The 19,539-nt window shown below is 42.0% G+C and overlaps 1 protein-coding gene across 2 annotated transcripts in view; it reads left to right on the top strand.

Moving 5' to 3' along the window:
- The window catches only part of EMCN (endomucin), a 112,365-nt gene that overhangs the window by 39,261 nt on the left and 53,565 nt on the right, over nucleotides 1–19,539 (top strand). For both annotated transcript variants that reach the window (XM_006264504.4, XM_019488056.2), the window contains exon 2: nucleotides 14,839–14,883. In XM_006264504.4, coding sequence (XP_006264566.1) covers nucleotides 14,839–14,883 — 45 coding nt within the window. The remainder of the gene's footprint in view (nucleotides 1–14,838; nucleotides 14,884–19,539) is intronic.

The raw sequence follows: 19,539 nt of genomic DNA, 5'->3' as shown, positions 1-19,539 counted from the left end.
AGCAAAGTTGGGGCAGGCGAGACTGGGCAGACTGCCCCATATAGACAGGTGGGCAGACCAATGTGAGATCTCGGCCCTCAGATGGCCCCCGTCTCACCAGTTTATGTATAACTTTTGTCTTTAGTCTAAATGCTTCTCAGCTGGTCATATAATCCAGTACTTGAGATGGAATAATCTAGTCTACTTCTTCCTACCTTTAAGCATGAACTGAATACCATGCATCTTTGAGTTGCTGTCTGTCTAATATTTCACTGCCCATATAAACACAGTACTCCAGACTGTGTTTGTTGTAATAGTAGTACTTAATTTACATTAAAATTTTGCCTGAAAAGCCATGGGTTTAAGGCAGTGAAATACCATCACCCTCAAATTAATTCAAGTATACCTAGAGAAGTGTAGGATGGGTGGATGAATTTATATTGGTGTGGCAGGCTGGCTGGTGGCTGGTGGGCTCACCAGCAGCCTGGAGTGTTAGATTGAGCCTGAATGGCTTGGGCTTCATTGGTGGAGCCATTTTTTCCTTCCTCACCAATGAGGGAAAGGCAAAAGGAAGGCAGCCTTGCCCTGGCCCAGGGGTGAGGTGAAAGAGAGGACCTGAGAGGGAACTAACCCATCGGGCTTCCTCATTGATCCATTCCCAACCTGGGGTAGAGCCTTGAGAGGAAGTCCACGTGCTGAGCACATGGGTGGCTTCAATGAGGGATGACGAACACGAAGGCTGTAGAAGAGCTGGTAGAGCTTACCAGCAGGGTAGAGCCATTGCCCCAAAAGTGCCCTGAAGATGCCTCTGGGGAGGAGGAAGCAGTGGGTGACTGCATCCCAGCTGCTGTGGAAAGAGCTCAGTGATGGTGCATGGGACAGTGCATGGAGGGTCTGAAGGATGCATGAGACCTCAGCAGCTGCATGAGGCAGCACAGGTCCCCAACCCTGCACAAGGCAGAAGCCTAGCCCCTTTGGTGCACAGAGTGGTGCACAGGGTTTGGTGAGTTGAAAGGGCACTGCGACTGCATGAGACACCATGGGTCCTTAACTCTGCATGATGCAGGAGCCCTCAGTGTGCAGGTTGGTGCACAGGTCTGGTGGAGCTGAAGGGGCTGCAGCAGCTGCACAAGGTAGCACAGGTACCCAACCTTGTGCAAGGTGGAGCCTTCAGTGCATGGGTCAGTACACAGGGCTGGTGAGGGTCCAAAGAGCAGACGGGACCACAGCAGCAGCACAAGGAAGCACAGGTCCCCACCCCTGCATGAGGCAGAAGCCCTCGGTGCATGGGTTGGTGCACAGGTCTGGAAAGGGTCTGGGAGAGCTAAGGTGACGGGACCACTGCAGCTACAGAGCCCTTGGTGCACAGACTCATGCACAGGGCTGAAGAGCTAACAGGACTCTGGGATTGCACGAGGCAGCCTGGGTTTCTGACCCTGCAAGTGGCAGGGGTACCATGGTGCATAGATTAGTGTACCAAGCCAAGGCAGAGCTGAAAGGTCTCCATGGCTGCATGAGGCAGCAGGGGCCTGTATCCTGCAGGAGGCAGAGACCAGTAGACCCTAGTAGCTCCATGAGGCAGCTGGGATCTTTCCACTGTGAGCAACAGCTAGGTAAAGCCACAGATCCCCGGCAAGGTGGGATTTTTGACCAGTCCACCCAGAGAGAGACGAGCCAAATTCTGCCGGAGGGCCAAAGACCTGTGAGTGCCAGATAGGGGATCAGAGTTGCCATGGGGAAAGAGGCAAAGGTCTCCACAGGGGATGTTTTGTGTCCCCAGAGTCCGGCCAGTCCAGAGGATATGGGGTGATCAGCATAGTCCCTTTGGAGTCACCTGTTTTCCCCTTGCTATTACTTCTCCATGCAGGGTGATTATTAACCCATTGTTGATTGTGGATTGTAACTGTTAAGGTTTATGGAAATGGTTAAGGCTGCCCAGGTCCTTATGTATATATGGGGTGGGCCTAAGCTGTATCCTTTATTGTAAAGTTATTTAATTTGATATTGTATTGTATGATGTTTATGTATTGCCTTGTTCTGTCTATTAATTGTTGAACTGCTAAATGCTTTGGAGTCTTGAGATTATCACTTTGGATTCAAGTGGTTACTATGCTTGGGTGTGGGTTTGCATTGCTGTAACATTATTCATGCACATTCTAACCATTATTTATTTATTGTTGAGTTCTGGTGCCACTGGTTATTTGTTTCCTCACCTGCGGCCTGCAAGGCCTGGGATTGAGGGGCTATACCCCAATAAGGAGACCCCTGGGAGCCAAGGCTTACATCAATAAAGCCCCTCTGTTTGTTATATCCACTTACTCCTGCCTATGTGTGTGAGTAACAAGACTTACCTGCCTTAGATGGTATAAATTTGTATATAGTTCTGCGATATATGTGTGTATATGCTTAATAAGTTCTACAGGTCCTGTAAATAAAGTTCTGTAAATAGTTTAATTTTACTGAGTGACCACAGTCTTTCTCGTCTCTGCTCTGCTCTGCAGGGGAGGATGGCAGATTGGCCTAAGCCAAGCAGCTACACTTTCATGTCATACACACGCACACCCCAAACATCCTTTTAATTGAAGAGGGGGTACCAACTGTGTATTACCTGGGTTACATTGGTCCAAAGTCATATAGCAGTTGAGCTTGTTTTGTTCAGAGAATTCTTTTGGCCAAAATAACTCCTTTTGCTACTATAAAATGTGTCTCCCCTACATGCAGGGAGAAGCTTGTGGGTATACATCTACTGGAATATACAGATATATAGAGCAACAATTTGTTCATGCTCTAGAGCCTCATCTACACTTAAAAGTAAGTGGTAGGTTATAGTCTTAAGGTGACAAGAACTTTTAAGATGAAAAAGGCCTAAAGCTAGGAGAAGAGTGAAGTAAAATAGAAAGGTATGGCTGCAAAAATAGTATGCAATAGGACAGACAGCTAGAGAGTTCCTCTCTGAAGGACATGCAGAGTTAACAGTCTTAACACTGCTTCTGTGGAGGTGACAGCAAAGTTGGTATCAGCACCCCTAATGCACCATTAACCTCTTCAGTTGTGATTATGCGATTGAAATAGATGAGTTTATCCAGAGTGATCTCTGGTAACCAGCAGCAATTACGTCACCTTTCAACCGCTATCAGTGCTGTTATACACTTCACATCAAACATCTTGATATAGGAGCTGTAAACGGGTCATGATTTATAGTTGCGGCAAAGAAAATTTTGTAGCATTTTTTTGAAGGCCAGGTAACCTCAGAAATCACAAATAATTAAAAGTCCATTCATTTTTTGTTATAGTGGACCTAGTTATGATCCATATTAGTCCTATACTGTTGAACTTCAGTGTCTTTCCCTGAATCATGCAGGACTGTAAGAAAGTAGATACAGTGGCTCTGAATTCAGTTTTCATATCTTGTGAGAAGTTTGAAATTCATCACCACAGGAAGGTAACAGAGTCCAGTGCCATAATTATATACCCCCTCTTTCTTTAAAATATTTAAAAAAAAATTGAATTTCTGGGTTATGATTTGTAGTGTCTTTTTTTCCACTTTTTCTCTTCCCTTTCTCTCTTCCTGCCTCCTTTCCCAAGATTTTCCATTTTGTTACTAGACAAAGCAAACAAAAAGGGGGCAATGAAACTTTTAATTGTTACAGACTGAGAAATATATAGAGAGCACAAGCTTTTGTGAACCATCTGTTGAAGTGAACTTGAGTTCACAAAAGCTTGTATTCTCTACGTAAGTCTTAGTTAGTTAGTTTGTAAAACTACTTATCTACCCTGTCTTCTGACTGACTTCAGACTAATTTGGCAACTTACCGCTAACTTTATTTTTCCATTCCATTGTATTTTAAAGAATTTCGAAATGTAAAAGGGAACACTTCTCACGCCCTGAAAATTTTCAAATAACCCTAAATTTTTCACCTGCCTATGGATTTGGGAAGGGGATTTTTCCCTGGCTTTAGAGCTTCTGACAGGGGGCATTCACCCCTTCCATAAGCAGGCTACTAGGTTTTTACCTTGAGAATGATATTGAAAATGCTCAAGAACACAATTAAAACTACATGCAGTAAACCCAGTTTTACTTTTTCAGTAGTAGATAAAATAATCCCTTCATCTAATATTTCAAAACCTGTAATCCTATCTGACATTATCTGTTGTGTTCTAGATATAGGAGGTTTTCTTTTTCTCTCTTAAAGAGATGAGAATTTTTTGTTCTGCCCCTGAGACATATGTTTTCAGTCAAAAATGATTCATTTCATATTTGGAAGCATATCAGCAAGAAAGAACAATAGTGGCACATCAGTGAGAAAGCACAGTGTATGCATTTTACTAAAGTTCTTAGAAATTTAAGGCAAGCAAGACATTGCAGATTCAATTAGCAATATAATATAACACACAAAAGTCTACATTTAAAAACACTGAAGTTGCAGAGTACAGCACTCATATGCTAAGATATACCAGAATTAAGGTTGTCTAGAGAAATGTCATTTAATTTTGTATGTTTGCATTATGATACGCACAATCATTAATTGCTTGGTTACATGCTAGTTTTTCTTTTCCTATAGGACCCCTACTTCTTTCAATGCCTAGAATGGATGGTGCTCAGCTAATGAGCAGTATTTCAATATTCCTTGTATAGCCACAGGCTTTATATACTGCACATTATTCAAACCCTGCTCTGAAGACAGAATTATTAATTTCCTCATCAGGTTTTCTGTTGTGCTCATCACAGTAGTATCTTAGCTTTTAGATAGCTACAAAGCTGTTAATTCATCTCTGCAACACATCTATGAGATGAAGGAATGCTCCTATCCTCATTTTCACAGAAGGGAACCTAAACCACAGAGAGTAAGACAACGTTTCTAATAATGTTGGGATACCTTCAAGCTTTTTTTCCCCCCCAGCATACTGGGTGCATCTACACATGCAAATGCTGCTAGATGGGTTTACTCCACAGTAATTTACTGCAGAGTAATCCCACCCCAGGCAAGTGTTTGGGAACAGATTTGCTGCTCTGGGAAGTAGTCTGCTTCCAGCCCCTCTGGCTCTGCACCAGCTCCCTGAAACAGCCAGGGAGAACTGCAGGCTTTGGCCACAGCTGCCTGCAGCCAGGGGCCATCTTTAAAAGCCAGCCCCATGCACTGCTCCCCGGCCACCTGCGTTCCTGGTTTACAGCCTGCCTGCAGTGTGCTGGCATAGAGCTCTGTGACTGTTGCTGGAGTCTCTGCCCACCGTGCAATGGTTGCTCCACCTCTGGAGCAATGTCCAGTGTCTTGGGCTCCTGCTGGACACACTAGTTGCCATGCTGTGCCACTGTGGCAACTGCCACCTGGCCCAGGTCAATCTCAGCCCTGCCTGCCCCCCTGTGTGGTATACTCACATGGCCAGGCTCACCACAGCATTTCCGGTCTCTTGTCACCATGCTGCTGCCCAGACCCCAGCAGGGACACTGATGATGTGCACCTAGACACCACCACCAGTGCTAGCCCCACACTCCTGGGGCTCTAGCCCCATTGCTTGTGGGCCTGCCTGACCAGCCAGCACACCTGAGATGATAAGCAGTTGCTGGAGTCCTTTTGCATGACCTGGGCCACTTTCCAAAACCTCTTCAAACAGTTCTACCTACACCTGGAACAGCAGGCCACCATCATGTGGCAGCCCTTCCCTGCAGCCACCCGGCTGGCCATCACCCTCCTCAAGTTGGCCACACCCACCAACCTATGCTATGTCAGCCACCTCTTCATCATAGGCAAGGTGACCACCAGAGAAGCCATCCTGGAGGTGTGTGGCACCCTCCAGGATGTGCTGGGGCACACCATGCTCTGTGTGCCTGACACACTGGAGGTGGTAGTGGGGTTCAGTAACTACATATCATCCAAGTTTGCTTTAAACAAGCTATATTGGGAACTGCTCAAAGTATGTCTGCCATGGCACAGAGCTTAGCATGGACTAGAGAACCAACTGCCAAAGAAGCTGGGCAAATATTCAGTTGTCTAGTTTGTGCTGAGCTCCATGTTATGAGGTCTACAATATTAGGAGTACACATTCCAGGAAGTGTAAAGTTATCTCAAGTATTTCTATGCAAACTGCAGTGACTGCACTTGTAAACATACCTCAAACAACATGCCACTTTTCGTTATATTACATCTTAATATGTTTCCTTTCTCTATGGAGCCTCTTTAGATACGAGGTCTATTCCTAAAGTGTTTGGGTCAAACTTCCATTGAAATGAACCCTCATTGTCATCTTGTCTGGGTGAACATTTCAAATTAGATGCATGATAAAGAAAATTGCCCACATTATAAAAAAACATTACAACTGGGAGACTATGCCCCCCCAAAAGACCTGAGATTGAAACAAGAATTGTTAATCTAATTGGTAGGAGTTGAGTTGCATTAGCAAAATTTATAGCCTGCAATATGCCTTGCCCTAGCCAGCTGTAGGTCTTGCATGTTACTAATGATCAGGGGCTCAATTCTGTTCAGATTTATACTGGCACCTACTATACATCATGAACAGTCACAGTTTTGTGGAGTTAACGTTTGTATAAAACCAGCAAAAATAAGAAATAGGCTGCAGTGTTGTATATCTCCCTAAAACAAACTTTCAGCTAAATTTACAGCTGCTATGGAGAGCAGAGATGATTATGACCCAAAGGAGAGAGCAGTAGTATTTATTTGTACTACAGTAGTAGTAAGGACTGGAGCTCTGATACATGTGCATGGTTCTAAAGACTACAAAGAAAGAGGGTAAAAGAACTGGGTATAATCAAAAATATATACTGTGTTACTCTACTGATAATCTATCTAATATTATTAGTATATATATATATATATATATATATATATATATATATATATATATATATAAAACTAGGTTAATATATAAATAAATAGTATATTCTTTTATAAACTTTTTACATTCTTAAAAAAAAATACCTGCCTCTGCTATACTAGATATATTTAACCAACTGCCTAAGGGTTGCCCTACATGCAGAAATTTGCCAGCATAACAGTAACAGAAGAGAGTTACCTCAGTTTACAGCCCCCATTTAGACACTCAGTTTCAATGCCTTGGTATTGTATCACCTTGCCTGTATTCAGGTACCCTATAGGACTTGCTCCAGTCACTGTTTCCCTTTATTCCAGAACAAAGTTTCACACAGTGGAGTTATATTTCAGGCAAAGTAACAATCTGCATAGAACAACTGAATGACCCTAACATGTTAATTGCAACAAAAATAACAACATGCTACACATTTATTGAATTTATGGTGCCATAAAATGGCAAACCAGCCACAAAGTTGTTACTAAAAAAATATGTAACATATTTTTGGCTGGTTTGTATGGTGCCATAAACTGACTATGTGGCATGCCCCAATATCATTTCAATGCCAACAATCAGCTGATTGTCAGCATTGAGACCTGGGCTGGAACCAGGCAGGAGGCTGCCCTGGTCCCAATGCTGACAATCATTGAGTATCAGCATCAGGATGTGGACTTGTTGGGACCAAATACTTTGCAGATCCTTGCTCTGCAGACCCTGTACTTTAAGGCTCTTTAAGGTGCCGAGGCCTGGCAAGGCTCAGAGCAGGAGGCAGCTCTGGGGTCTGGAACACAGGATTGGACAGGGGCCAGCCCTGGGTCCCAACAGGGCTGCCCAGTGCTGAATCCTGATGCTTAGCTGAGTGTTGAGTCTAGCACCATGCAGCCTTGGGGTCCCGGACAAAGCTGCTTCCTTCCCAATTGGTGGGACTGGGCTGGAGGCTGCTCTGGGTCATGAACCCAGCTACCCCCTGCTCTATCCCCACAGGATGTCAGGCAATTCTTTAACATATGTTTACAACTGGGGATGGTGCCAGTTTAAACAGGTGCCTGACTAGAGCAATAGGGCACAGGAAATCCAATATAGACCCAATCTGGATCTAATCCATATTGAATTCTTTCTAATCCCCATGTGCCCAGGTAAAAGAAGTCGTCTAAGATTAAGGCTAGTAGAAAGCTATTCCCCTCTTTGTGTTAGGAAGCATACAGACTGAAATTCGTATCCCATCAAGCTAAGGTATTTCTCTAACACTCATTCATCATAGTTTCAGTGCCTCTCAGTCTTAGGGTATTTATTCTTGTAACAGCACTATGAAATAGGACAAGTGTCTCCATTTTACAGATAATCAAGTGTGTCACAGAAGGAGTAAGGGTGAGGTCAATTCTGCATTGGGAAACCTTGGCATCTAGCTCCTGATCTTAAAGTAACCTTGTCTTGTTAGGGTGGCAATTCACACATGTCAGTAAGCTCTGCTGCACTGCAGTGCTACTGGTCTATAGCATAGTGAATCTGAGGTACTATGTTCCTCAGCACTTCTTCACATACTCTGTGGGTGCATCTACATGTCGCCATACGGCGATGTTGTGGCACCATGTTTTAGTGCTTCCTTTGGAAGTACTAAAGCATGGTGCAGTAACTGCCCCTACTGCACCATGCTCAGAGTGCATGGTTAGATTTTGCCACTATGTCGCTATAGCAGTGCGTTACAATGGGGGAGTGCACCACTACAGCGACATAGCTGCTGATCATGCGTAGACCCATATGATTGTTATGTCACTATGGTGTATGCCATATGGTGATGTAGCACATTACTATGTCGCTATAAGTTGATGTGTAGATGTGCCCTGTGGAACTTGCCAAAGTCAAAAAGGAAGTCTGTGTTGGAGTAGTAGGGGTTTTAACTCAGGTCTCCCAAGTCTGCCTCATAAGACTAACCAAACCCAAGACTGCAAAGAGTGCCAGAGTTAGAGCTGTGATTAAAATATATGACTCTGTGACATCCCAATCTTTTGATGACAAAAGCCATTCTGCTCTGATTTTGAAATTCATCCAGTGTTAGGGACTTAAGCTTCATGTGGCCTTTGTGCTGGTATTAACATGAGATGAATTTCATCAATAAACCATAACTCAAACTTGCCTGTTGCACGTAGTACATTAGCTACTCAGATCTTTGATTCTCTTTCATTATAAATAGCTCACTAGATTCTACTTTACTGTCGCACAGATGGATTATTAAATTGATGGTAAGTGAGCTCTGCCCTTAAGACTGACATGTGTCATTTACTCAGTGGTTCTCAACCTTTTTTGTACCAGGACTCATCTGTAAATATTGATGGCCAGTCCTGACCCAGTGCCCCTCACTCCTGATCCGCTGCCTTCTATCCCCAGCCCCCCCTCCCCCCAGTGTGTGGGGCAGGTGGGGTATGTATGTGGCATGGGGGACCCCAAGCAGCCCCTGGCAAACTGGAACTCTGGAAGTCTGCAAGGGAAAAGCCAGACTTTCCCACATTTTTCTCCTTTAAGGGAGAATCAATTTTTAAAGTTTGATCCATTTTTAAATTTTGTCCATGACCCTTTCATATATTCTTGTGACCCACTTTTAGGTTGCAACCCACAGGTTGAGAAATACTGATTTAGCTCATCCTTGAAGCAGAAGTCCATTGTCATTTGGAAAATACCATCATTTCTAGAAGTAGGTTTATTGTTGACCTTTGAGGTACACTGAAAAATCTGTGGGAGAGATTCCTGCTGAAATCCATATATTTAAACAGACTTTTTCTGGGTGAAAGAATTTGAGCATGGGATTATGGGGATGGTGATATTTTTCTGTGGGGAAAGGGGAGTTCTTTTAGCACTTCTCACATTATCAGTATAGAGCAGGGGTGCTCAACCTCCAGCCTGCAGGCCATATGCAGCCCATGAAGCCATTCCATTTGGTCCACAGAGCTTCCTATGGGGTGGGAAATTTGGCTGCAGAGGAACAATGGCCATTAATATGGTCACCTTCCCACCCCACCAAATTCCCAAGCCCTGCACTGCTGGCTGCCACTGGTCCTTGCCCCCAACCCTGCATCTGGATCAGGGCAGGCCATGCCCCTTCCCCCAGGAGTCGATTTCCTAGAGGAGATGGAATCCATCTCTTTACTCTTCTGTGAAATATGAAACACAATAACCAGAAGGAAATATGACTACATCCTGCTTACCACCAAACTTCAAGGTCAACAGATTATTCCAATTTTTCTCTGAGCCTAATCTGCATATAAAATGAACTGTTCCAAGCAGGAGATTTTATCACAACTTCAACTCTCCTGTGAAATATGAATTTTCATTTCTACCCAGGAGAACTTGTACCATCTTTTCTCCTATGCCTGAAGAAGGGTGTTGTGCCCAAAAGCTTGCAATTAGAGAATTTTTTTTGCAAAAATCTAGTTGGTCTAAAAAAAGATATCACCTCTACCATGAGTTCTGATTCCTGTGAAATCCATGTAATTTTCAGTTTGGTTGGTAGCATTCTGTTGTAATACGTGCCTTTACACAGCAGGTGGAAAGGATCAAAATTGTTCTGACTACGGATCAGGCAGGTCATCTCCTGAATGCATGAATCAGGTTAATTACAATTAAATTTTTGGACTGAAACCATTTTCTGTTAGTCCGTGTACTGTACTCACACCTACAGTAATCTGTGCTGGTGGCATGAATAGCTGGCATAACGAAGTATGCCAGGAACCAACTTTATCACAAGACTGCCCCCTTCCTCCTCCCCCCACTTCCCCCTAGTTTCTTATTGTCCACGGTGTTCTCCATTTTATGGAGCCCTTTATCTGGTGCCATAGGTCTTCTTGATCTCATCTCCTCAGCCACATATCTATTTCTAGATATGTCTAGGTCCCCCCCTCCCCACCCCATGCTTCTTAGGCATGCCATCATTGGAAATATTTATAAATTGTCCTCTCACCAGAACACTTTGACAGCTGCATCTCCAATTAAAGCTTTGTAAACCACACATGCAACCCTCACACCTGCCAGCCAAAAGGCATTTGCCAGTCTTTGAATTGATTGTATGTATAGTTAACGAATGATAATTTATTGTAGCATTTACATTGTGAATGGAAACTTATACGCTTGTGGTTCCCATTTCCAATGAATTTCTTTCCCTTCCCTTCCCTCTCCTTATACCAATATGCCAAAACTTCTTTGAGAAAAATTCTGCACAGTTTTGCTCTGCTCATTCGCCCAAGGGTGAAAAACTTGCTTTGCCCAGCAGCCAACATTCTTTCCGTGTCCAAACTTGGGGCTCCCCGGGCCACACACCCAGTCTCCAAGTCATGGTAGGAGAAGCTAGGCACCCCTATGGGTGCATCTGACCCTGGCTGGCCCACAAACCGGTATCACCCCTGTGGCCCATGTTTCCCTAGCCTGCCCACACCTCTTGCAATCCTATCTTAGGGCACTGTTGGGGGAAGCTCACAGTTTCAGGGCACTGTTGGGGGGAAGCTCACAGCCTCAGGGTACTGTTGGGGGAAGCTCGCAGCCTCAGGGCACCATTGAGGGGAAGCTCACAGCCACTCACCTCTTTGAGGTCCTCATAGCAGAGGAAGAGCACGGGATGTGCCACCCATGCCCACCACAAGCCCCCTCATGTACTCATGCCACAACTTCTAGGCCACTGCAGGGAGAAGAGAGCTGGGGGCGCTCTCTAGAGGCTTGGGTGCTACAATGCGCCTGGCTACATATAATAGTGTGTGGGGAGGGCTGAGGTACACCCACTAGACCCTTCAAGAAAACCATGCTGACCCTAGTCCACATGGCAAATTTCACTCTGTGGGGATACTTCTCTGTGGCCATTAATATAGAATACTATAATACTTGTTTAAGTTAAGGTTGCCATTTGGTAACTGTTCAACTATCCAGAGCAAAAAGTCAGATCTTGTTCTAGATTGTGCCTTAATTTTTTTCTGAATCCTCTCTTAAAGGTTTTCTTCTCTTTGTTTACCCTTGAGCTTAACTTCTGAAGTACTTCAGCAAATTTGGATGGGATTAAGCAACTAACTCATTAGAAGAGCTTAAGTGCTTTGCCTACTTAAGGTCTTTAAAGTATTCCTTTTTAAAGATATCATAGAATCACAGCCATTAGATATGAAAATATTTCCAGTGTTTGGACCTTTAATCTAGTGGTTCTCAACCTTTTTTGATTCGAGGCATTCCTTGAAAAGTGACAGCTCTTAGCTTTCATTCATTGTTTAACCACAGTAAAATAATAAAATAAGTTTTTGTTGCAAAGGATTCAGAAAAACCACTACAGGTCAGAATATTTTTAGCACTATGGATTCCTATTTGATATTTCCAAGTTTATCTTGTGACTCACTTAATAGTGCTAATATTGCACAGCACTCTGCAGTACCCTTACATAGGACCCTGGTTGAGAATCACTGTCCTAGTCTTTCACCTTAATGATATATGGCCACCTCCCAGGACATCCTTTAAAATGTAACCTAGTTTAGATTTAAATGGTACAAGTCATCAGGGTGTCCAATTCCTTCCTTGGTCCTCTAATCTAGACTCTACTATTTTTAACCTAAATTTTTCTTTGCTCCCTTTCAGTTTATTACTTGCAGTCCTGAACCTTTTTGCTATCTGAAAATGATTTCCCTTTTAGTTGGTGACACAGTCACCCTAACATATACCTTTTGAATTATGTAGGCACCAATGCTCAGGCATTGCCTATATAATGACCAGTGTAATGCGTTTGGCCCTTCTTCTGTACTGTAGAAAGTCATCTTTGCTGAATGGCCTGCCATTCAGGTGCCATTATTGTAGAAAGCATTAGTGAACAAGAGGGTAAAACATAACCAATACAAAAGCTAGCTAACCATAAAGGAGGTTGTATGTGTACCAAAAGCTGTAAGTCAAAGTCCCTAATGTGTCTTCTAGTTCTTTAGGTTTGACAAGGATTCTTGACTTGAGGGTATCAATCCAGCACACCCACCTAGAACTAAACCTCACTGACAGGTAGGGCTCCTGGCTTGTGAGGAAAAACTAATGAAGAAAGGCATGCCTGTCTAACTAACTTAGTTCCAGGTGGTGGTTTGAACTGGTATCCTAAAAACAAGAACTCTGGAGTAAGCCAGGCCAGGCTGGAAACCCCTGTAACAATTTGAGAAAGGCTGGTGGAGGTGGCATGTTCCTGCTGCAAAACATTCATTATTATATCAGTGTAAATTTGAATTGAAAAATGCCAAAAAATATTGGCTTCCAAGTTTGTGGGTGTTTGGGTCTTAAATTTATTTCATTTTAGATCCTTTTATAATCAGACCATAGTCCACAGGCTTGTGAGGGCATCAGCTGGCCTAGGAGCATATCTACATCCATGAGTGGTATACGCAGGTAGAAGGGCTCCAGCAGTCTAGTTGTTTTCTCAAGGTGTTTATCACACACCTTGGGACTATGACATTTTACTGGATTCATTACTTGTTCCAGGTCTCAGGACTCAGTCCAAAACAGTCCTTACCTATAGCTGGTCTTCTTGGTAAGGATGTGTTTGGAAACAGGTCTGTATGTTTGTTTTTAGATGCACTGAAGGGGTGAGAGGGGCAAATAGTCCCTGCAACCTCTTTTGTAGGGCAGGTACACTAGATAGGCCAGAATTTTGCCCTTAAAATGAGGAATGGTCTATTTTAATATTGGCTGCTACCCCTCTCCTTCCACATTTTCCCCTCCTTTTCCCTGGTGTATCTTAGAGGATTAAGAGCAACAAGTTAAGATGTCCTTATGAAATGTTAAACTTTGCCTTTGTTATGGATGACTAATACTAAGGATAAAACTGGATTTTCTTCCAAACAAAGTATATATTGCTTTATAACAGAGGAAATTACCTTCCCTACCTCAAGCCCTGGTAAAATCTTCAGAAAATGATCCCATCCACGCAGCAGAGATTTGACAGCTCTTCCCAGCTCTGCTACTATTTCTGTGGCTGCTGTCACCTTTCATTATAGATTTAGAATAAGCCCTCACAAGGCTGTGGGCTCTGGGAAAGCATGAAAAAGCCTCTTTTCTCAGTCTACAAATGTCTTTCCCTCTGCATGAACTCTTTCTCCCTCTGCTCATTAATATATAAGGCCAAACATTGGATATATCTCTCTCTTACTCATTAGGAGTAGGGGACAAATCCTGTAGCCCTTACTCTTTCAAAAGTATGGCAGCAAATCATAGAATCATAGAAAATTAGGGTTGAACAGTCCTCACCCCCAAGCCGCAGCAATATCAAACCACTGGTCTTCTTGGTAAAGGTTTGTTTGGAAGTAGGGCTACATGTACCATGACACCCAGACTTGTCAGAAAAGGACATAAGGGGAGCCACAACCAGCCATTTTAATGTCTGTATATAGAGTTAGATTTCTGGCCTCTTATGAAAAAAAAAGATAATTGCATCCCAAGCCAGCCTTTTGGATGGTGCATTTTGTTGTTCATTGTATTATTAAAAAGTGAAGGGAAAAATAGGATAAACGTTTTCTCCTTTTCTTTCAAAACTCATCTAAATTAAAAGTTTAGTTTTTACTTTGAACATACGCAGCCAAAGAAGAACAAGGAATAGTACATATGAATTTAAACTAATTAGATAGGGTGTGCAGTTGATCTTGTGTATTTATTATTGCAATGTAGTGATTTAATAATAATTCTACTGTCAACTAGCCAGACAACTTTATTGCACCAAAATAATTTTCACAATGTTTTGCTATAGTCTTAGTTAGGGAGGAGTCTGCTGTGAGAAAAGTTAAGCCTTCCATGGGAATATGCCAAAATATATGTGGATTATATATGTTAGGTAGCAGATCACTGAGATTAGGACAGGATATGTATTAAATATTTGGTAAAAGAATATGAATGGCCATTGGATTCAAATGATAGGCAAAACCTGATGCTCAGGGAACAGCTTTACAGAATGGCTCCAAGTCCCCCCTTGCTTATTTGCTGAATATTGCTTTGACAAATATGTGTTTAGACCAGTGGTTAATGCACCATCATTTATCCTATCATCAGGTATTTCTTCGACTACAACAAGTACCAACACACAGCCAACTAAAGGTAAGATTTAACTTTACAATTTTATTCATAATCAAATCTTGGCAACAGACACTTTAAATGACTCTGTTTTACAGCAGGGGTTTCCTTTTTTCTGGTGTGATGCTTTGCTGTGAATTCAGGCTTGTCAAGCAGGTGGAAACCATTTTTGCAGCTGGCGGAATAGTAACATGATGAATTACTGCAGTGATATGTCAGTGGGGAGGGCAGAGCTGAATCAAGTGCCCAAGAGGAATAAGTGAGGGATTCTATCACCAAACACTGGCATTGTAATAAGTGGAGAACTTCAGATTTACACTGTCTCCTACTTTCTAGATCAAATTAAGACTCATATAGATCTGAGTTATGGGTTTTATCAAACCATAAATCTCTGGAAGGCATGCAGCACTTGGTGCAGCTATTCCATTTACAACTACTGGCTATATATGAATGATTTGGCCTCTCTAGGGCTTGGTACCGGAACAACTTGAACTATTAGACAGACACGTAGGAGAATGTGCTATATATTAGACATAAGGCTTAGGTATTATTTAAGTGACATGTAATGCTCTAGATCAGGAAAGAATTGTGTTGCTGGGACTGAACTGTGTTGCTATGAGAAGGGAACTATAAATGAAATTTAAGAAAACCTCTCCATTACCATGCTATTTTTGGCTCATTAGTAGTGAAATTAATCTCTTTATAGATGACCTGTCTATCACAACAGGCCCTCTCAAGCCCTCCACATGCACTTAAAGGACTGATCCAAAACCTGTTAAAATCCAGGGAATTCTTCATTGGATGCAACTGGCGAATTTAGATCAGGTCCTAACTCAGATACAGGTAGTGTCTTATAAAGGGGGAGTGTCACCCAAACTGACACAGTTGAATCAAAAAAGCTAAATGAAAGTAATTATTCCCCACACTGATCTCTTACTGTAGAATATATAGTATACAGCATGTGGTCCTTACAACATTCTGTTCTCACAGCTCTTGAATACAAGGAATACATACAGCTGGATGGTTGCCAGGACTGATGGGACTCTTGGAATATGTGATACCTGTGTCTGGCAGCCTCCTCCTTCATTTCTCCCACACACCTGATTATTCTGCACAGCATACTGAGCATGTTTGTTCAAATGTCTCTGCACATGAAGGATTATCGCAAACCTGGCTCTCCTTTCATTCTCTTATCAGAAGCTTTCATTAATCTTGTTTTAGTGACTCTATATTATAGCTACCATGATAGCAGACCATTAGTGGGAGCAATAGCTACTATGATTTTCATAGTTTCCCCATTATAAGCCAGACATATTAGAAGAGTAAAAATATTGGCCTCAGATGAAAATTCAGCGTACAAGACTTCAGCTTGGTGCAGTAAAAATAATTTAAAAAAAATACAAAAAAGACTTATTTAAAAAAATTCTGATTGTTTTTTAAAAGTGACAGAAATTAAAAAGTGGTAAAATTTCAGACACATAGTGTGACTTTTACACCAAAATCTAAAAAGGCTTTTTTCCCTTAATGGAAATTGTCATATCCTTCCATTTTAGGCATAGGCTAGACTTGCCTATTCAGCAAGTTCGGCCTTAACTTTTAGGCTTTCTGGATTGAGTGGATCAGGGGTGTCAAACTCATCCAGCCTCGCTAAATTACAGACTGTAAATTTATGGCTCACAGAATCACAGAATCAATAGGTATGTTCATAAGTAATTTTAGATGGACCTAAAATAAGTATGTAAAAACGGAGCATTTTTAACTACTTATAAGGGGAAAATTTGTTGAGGACAGTAGAAAAGCATTTACCATGATCTGTGGTGGTTGTGTTGCCAGGGTTCTGGCACAGTGCCTTTAGAAAAACAGAACATGGTTGTATGTGTTCAGTGCCCCCTTAAGAAAACATTGTTTTGGCAGAGCGTTGCTTGTTGTGGCATATTGTTAGTAAGAGGAGGTTTTTCTCAGGAAAATGCAACATATTTTGATTGTTTAGTGGGCAATAAGGTTTTCATGTGGGGAAAAATGGATTAGATATTAGAATCATAGAAAACTAGGGTTGGAAGGGACCCCAGGAGATCATCTAGTCCAACCCTCTGTTTAGAGCAGGACCCTCCCTAACTAGATCATCCCAGCCAAAGCTTTGTCTAGCGGGGTCTTAAAAACCTCCAAGGATGGAGATTCCACCACCTCTCTAGGTAACCTGTTCCAATGTTTTACTACCCTACTAATGAGAGAGTTTTTCCTAATATCTAACCTAAACTTCTCTTGCTGCAACTTGAGACCATTGCTCCTTCTTCTGTCACCTGCCACCCATGAGAACAGTCGAGCTCCATCCTCTTTGGAACCGCCCTTCAGGGAGTTGAAGGCTGCTATTAAATAACGCCCTCCCCCCCATCTTCTCTTGTCCAGACTAAATAAGTCCAATTCCCTCAGCTTCTCAGAAGCCATGAGCCCCAGACCCTAACCATTTTCAATTGCCCTTCACTGAACTTTTTCCAATTTTTCCACATCCCAATACTGGACACAGTACTCTGGTAGTCTATAGCAAAGTCGAATCAGCTTTGCAATGAACAAGAGCTGCTAGGCTAACTTTCAGCAAACAAAAATGTACATTTCATGTAAAGGACATAATATACTCGGGAGAGAAGTTAACATAGCAAAATGTACAGGTAGATCATAGTAAAATTGAGGCTTTCACCAACTTAGCTGCCACAACAGAGATGATATAAAGATTCTTATGTAGGGGAATTTGTGTCTAATTTAGCTACTCAAACCAGAAATCTGAGTGTTAGTGTGTAAAGATGTCCCATGAAAATGATATTTAAATTCTAATACAAAGTTTGAGAAAGGGAAAAGTTCATTAAAACTCAAGTTAACAAAGTCCAAACCTAGATTTTTCCATCTAAATTTGACTTCAGAGAAAGAAACCTGTAAAACAATGTGGATTGTGATTCCCAGAGCCATTGCTCAGGATGAGACTGCAGAAAGTATTTTAGGCTATTACTGCAGGTGATTGGAACAGCCTCTGTGTTCAGTTTCAGGGGAAGATCTCAGCCCTAGATGGGTTTTTGTTTAAAGCCACTTTGATGATGACTCCTGACTCCTGCTCTCTTACAAAAATATATTACAAAAGGTATATTAATGCCCTTAGAGGGTTGAAAAATCTATTAAGAAAACCAACTATGTTTTATATTGGCCTCTGTTGAACATAAATAAATAATACTGGCAGATGAATTTAAAAAGCCCGCGCCAGCGGTACAGAAAATATTAACTCCTTAAACAGAGCAGGCATTGTCCAGTTTACATTTGTTTATGCTGGCTAAGAGAAACTGGGCTCATCTACATGTGCACCAATGTGCCTTTGCTACTGAGCATTAAGTTTAGTACCTCTAATATGAAGTACTACATATGGGCAGTAGCAAAGGTGAACTTTTTTGTGAAGCTTAATGTGCAGTAGACTAATTCTACTGTGCATTAGCACAATTTTTGCTGTGATGCACTAATGTGCAGTAGAATAGGCTACTGTGCACTATGGCGTTTCATATAGATGTTCCCAGCAGGTGCGTCTAGACATTCATTAATGCACCATAGTTACTGCACATTACATTTAGTACTTGGATAACCAAGTATTAAATCAACATGCAATGACTCGTGCTACTGAACAGTAGCATCAGTGCTTGAGATTTTTTCAGATGTTAACTGCACAGTAGCCTAATAACACTGAGCAGTAGCATGCCAGGCAAAAACTGTGTGAATACACTACTGCAGAGTAGTATCAGGCTACTGTGCAGTTAGTGTCTCGTGTAGACACACCCACTCTGTACTACCTGAGATATAGCATACTAAAGTTAAAGAGGTGATTATGAATCTCAAATGTATTTTGTTTGATATAGCATACCTGACATAGAAATGTCTGACAATGGTCATCATTAATTGGGTAACAGTTTACCAGATTTCAGTGAAGCTTGAGTTTAGGTATCTAAGTATTAATCCTTATTATCCACAGTTCAATGTGATTGGCAGAAGATAGCATGAATTCACTATGAAAAGGTTGCAGAGTCAGATTCTCATCCACAATTAGCATTGTTAAATTACAGAATAGCAACAGCAAATCATGGTTTATCACCTGCTGATATGTTTTACAACATAAAACTAAAACTAAGAATGCTTGTACTGTCAGAAGCTGATGTCAGAGCCACTGGGGCCTTGCATAAGCACAAAAGGGCAGATAAGACAAAAGGAAAACAATCATTACTTCATTAAAATGACATTATGTCTCTAATGGGAACAATAGTCACAAATAAGAGATTGTCCCACGGCCAAGTAAGACTGCAACCCAAGAGGATACATACTGCATGGGACTAAGTGGCATCATCTTCAAATTCCAAACGAAAGGAATGTACTTTTCAAAGGAAAGGTGTGGTACTAAGTGCAATTTTGCCCAAGAGGTTCTCAGACCAGTGATAGTAGCAGCAGATTGAGACAATAAAGTCCCAGAACACAGAACAGCCAGAACAAGTAGACTTGCCTTGTTTAACAATCCTGGCTCTGACATTCCAGAGGAGCCCTGCAGTCAAAATCTAGTTTCTAGTTTGTGATTGATTATATATGTTGAATCAATAATATCAACTGGGTTCATAAATTATTACCCCTACAAAATTAAATAAAAAATTAAGTGGTCAA

This window comes from Alligator mississippiensis, chromosome 2 (genome assembly GCF_030867095.1).
Source record: "Alligator mississippiensis isolate rAllMis1 chromosome 2, rAllMis1, whole genome shotgun sequence".
Lineage (NCBI taxonomy): Eukaryota > Metazoa > Chordata > Crocodylia > Alligatoridae > Alligator > Alligator mississippiensis.
The sequence above is the reverse complement of the archived record's forward strand: the minus strand, read 5'-3'. Positions and strand labels throughout refer to the sequence as shown.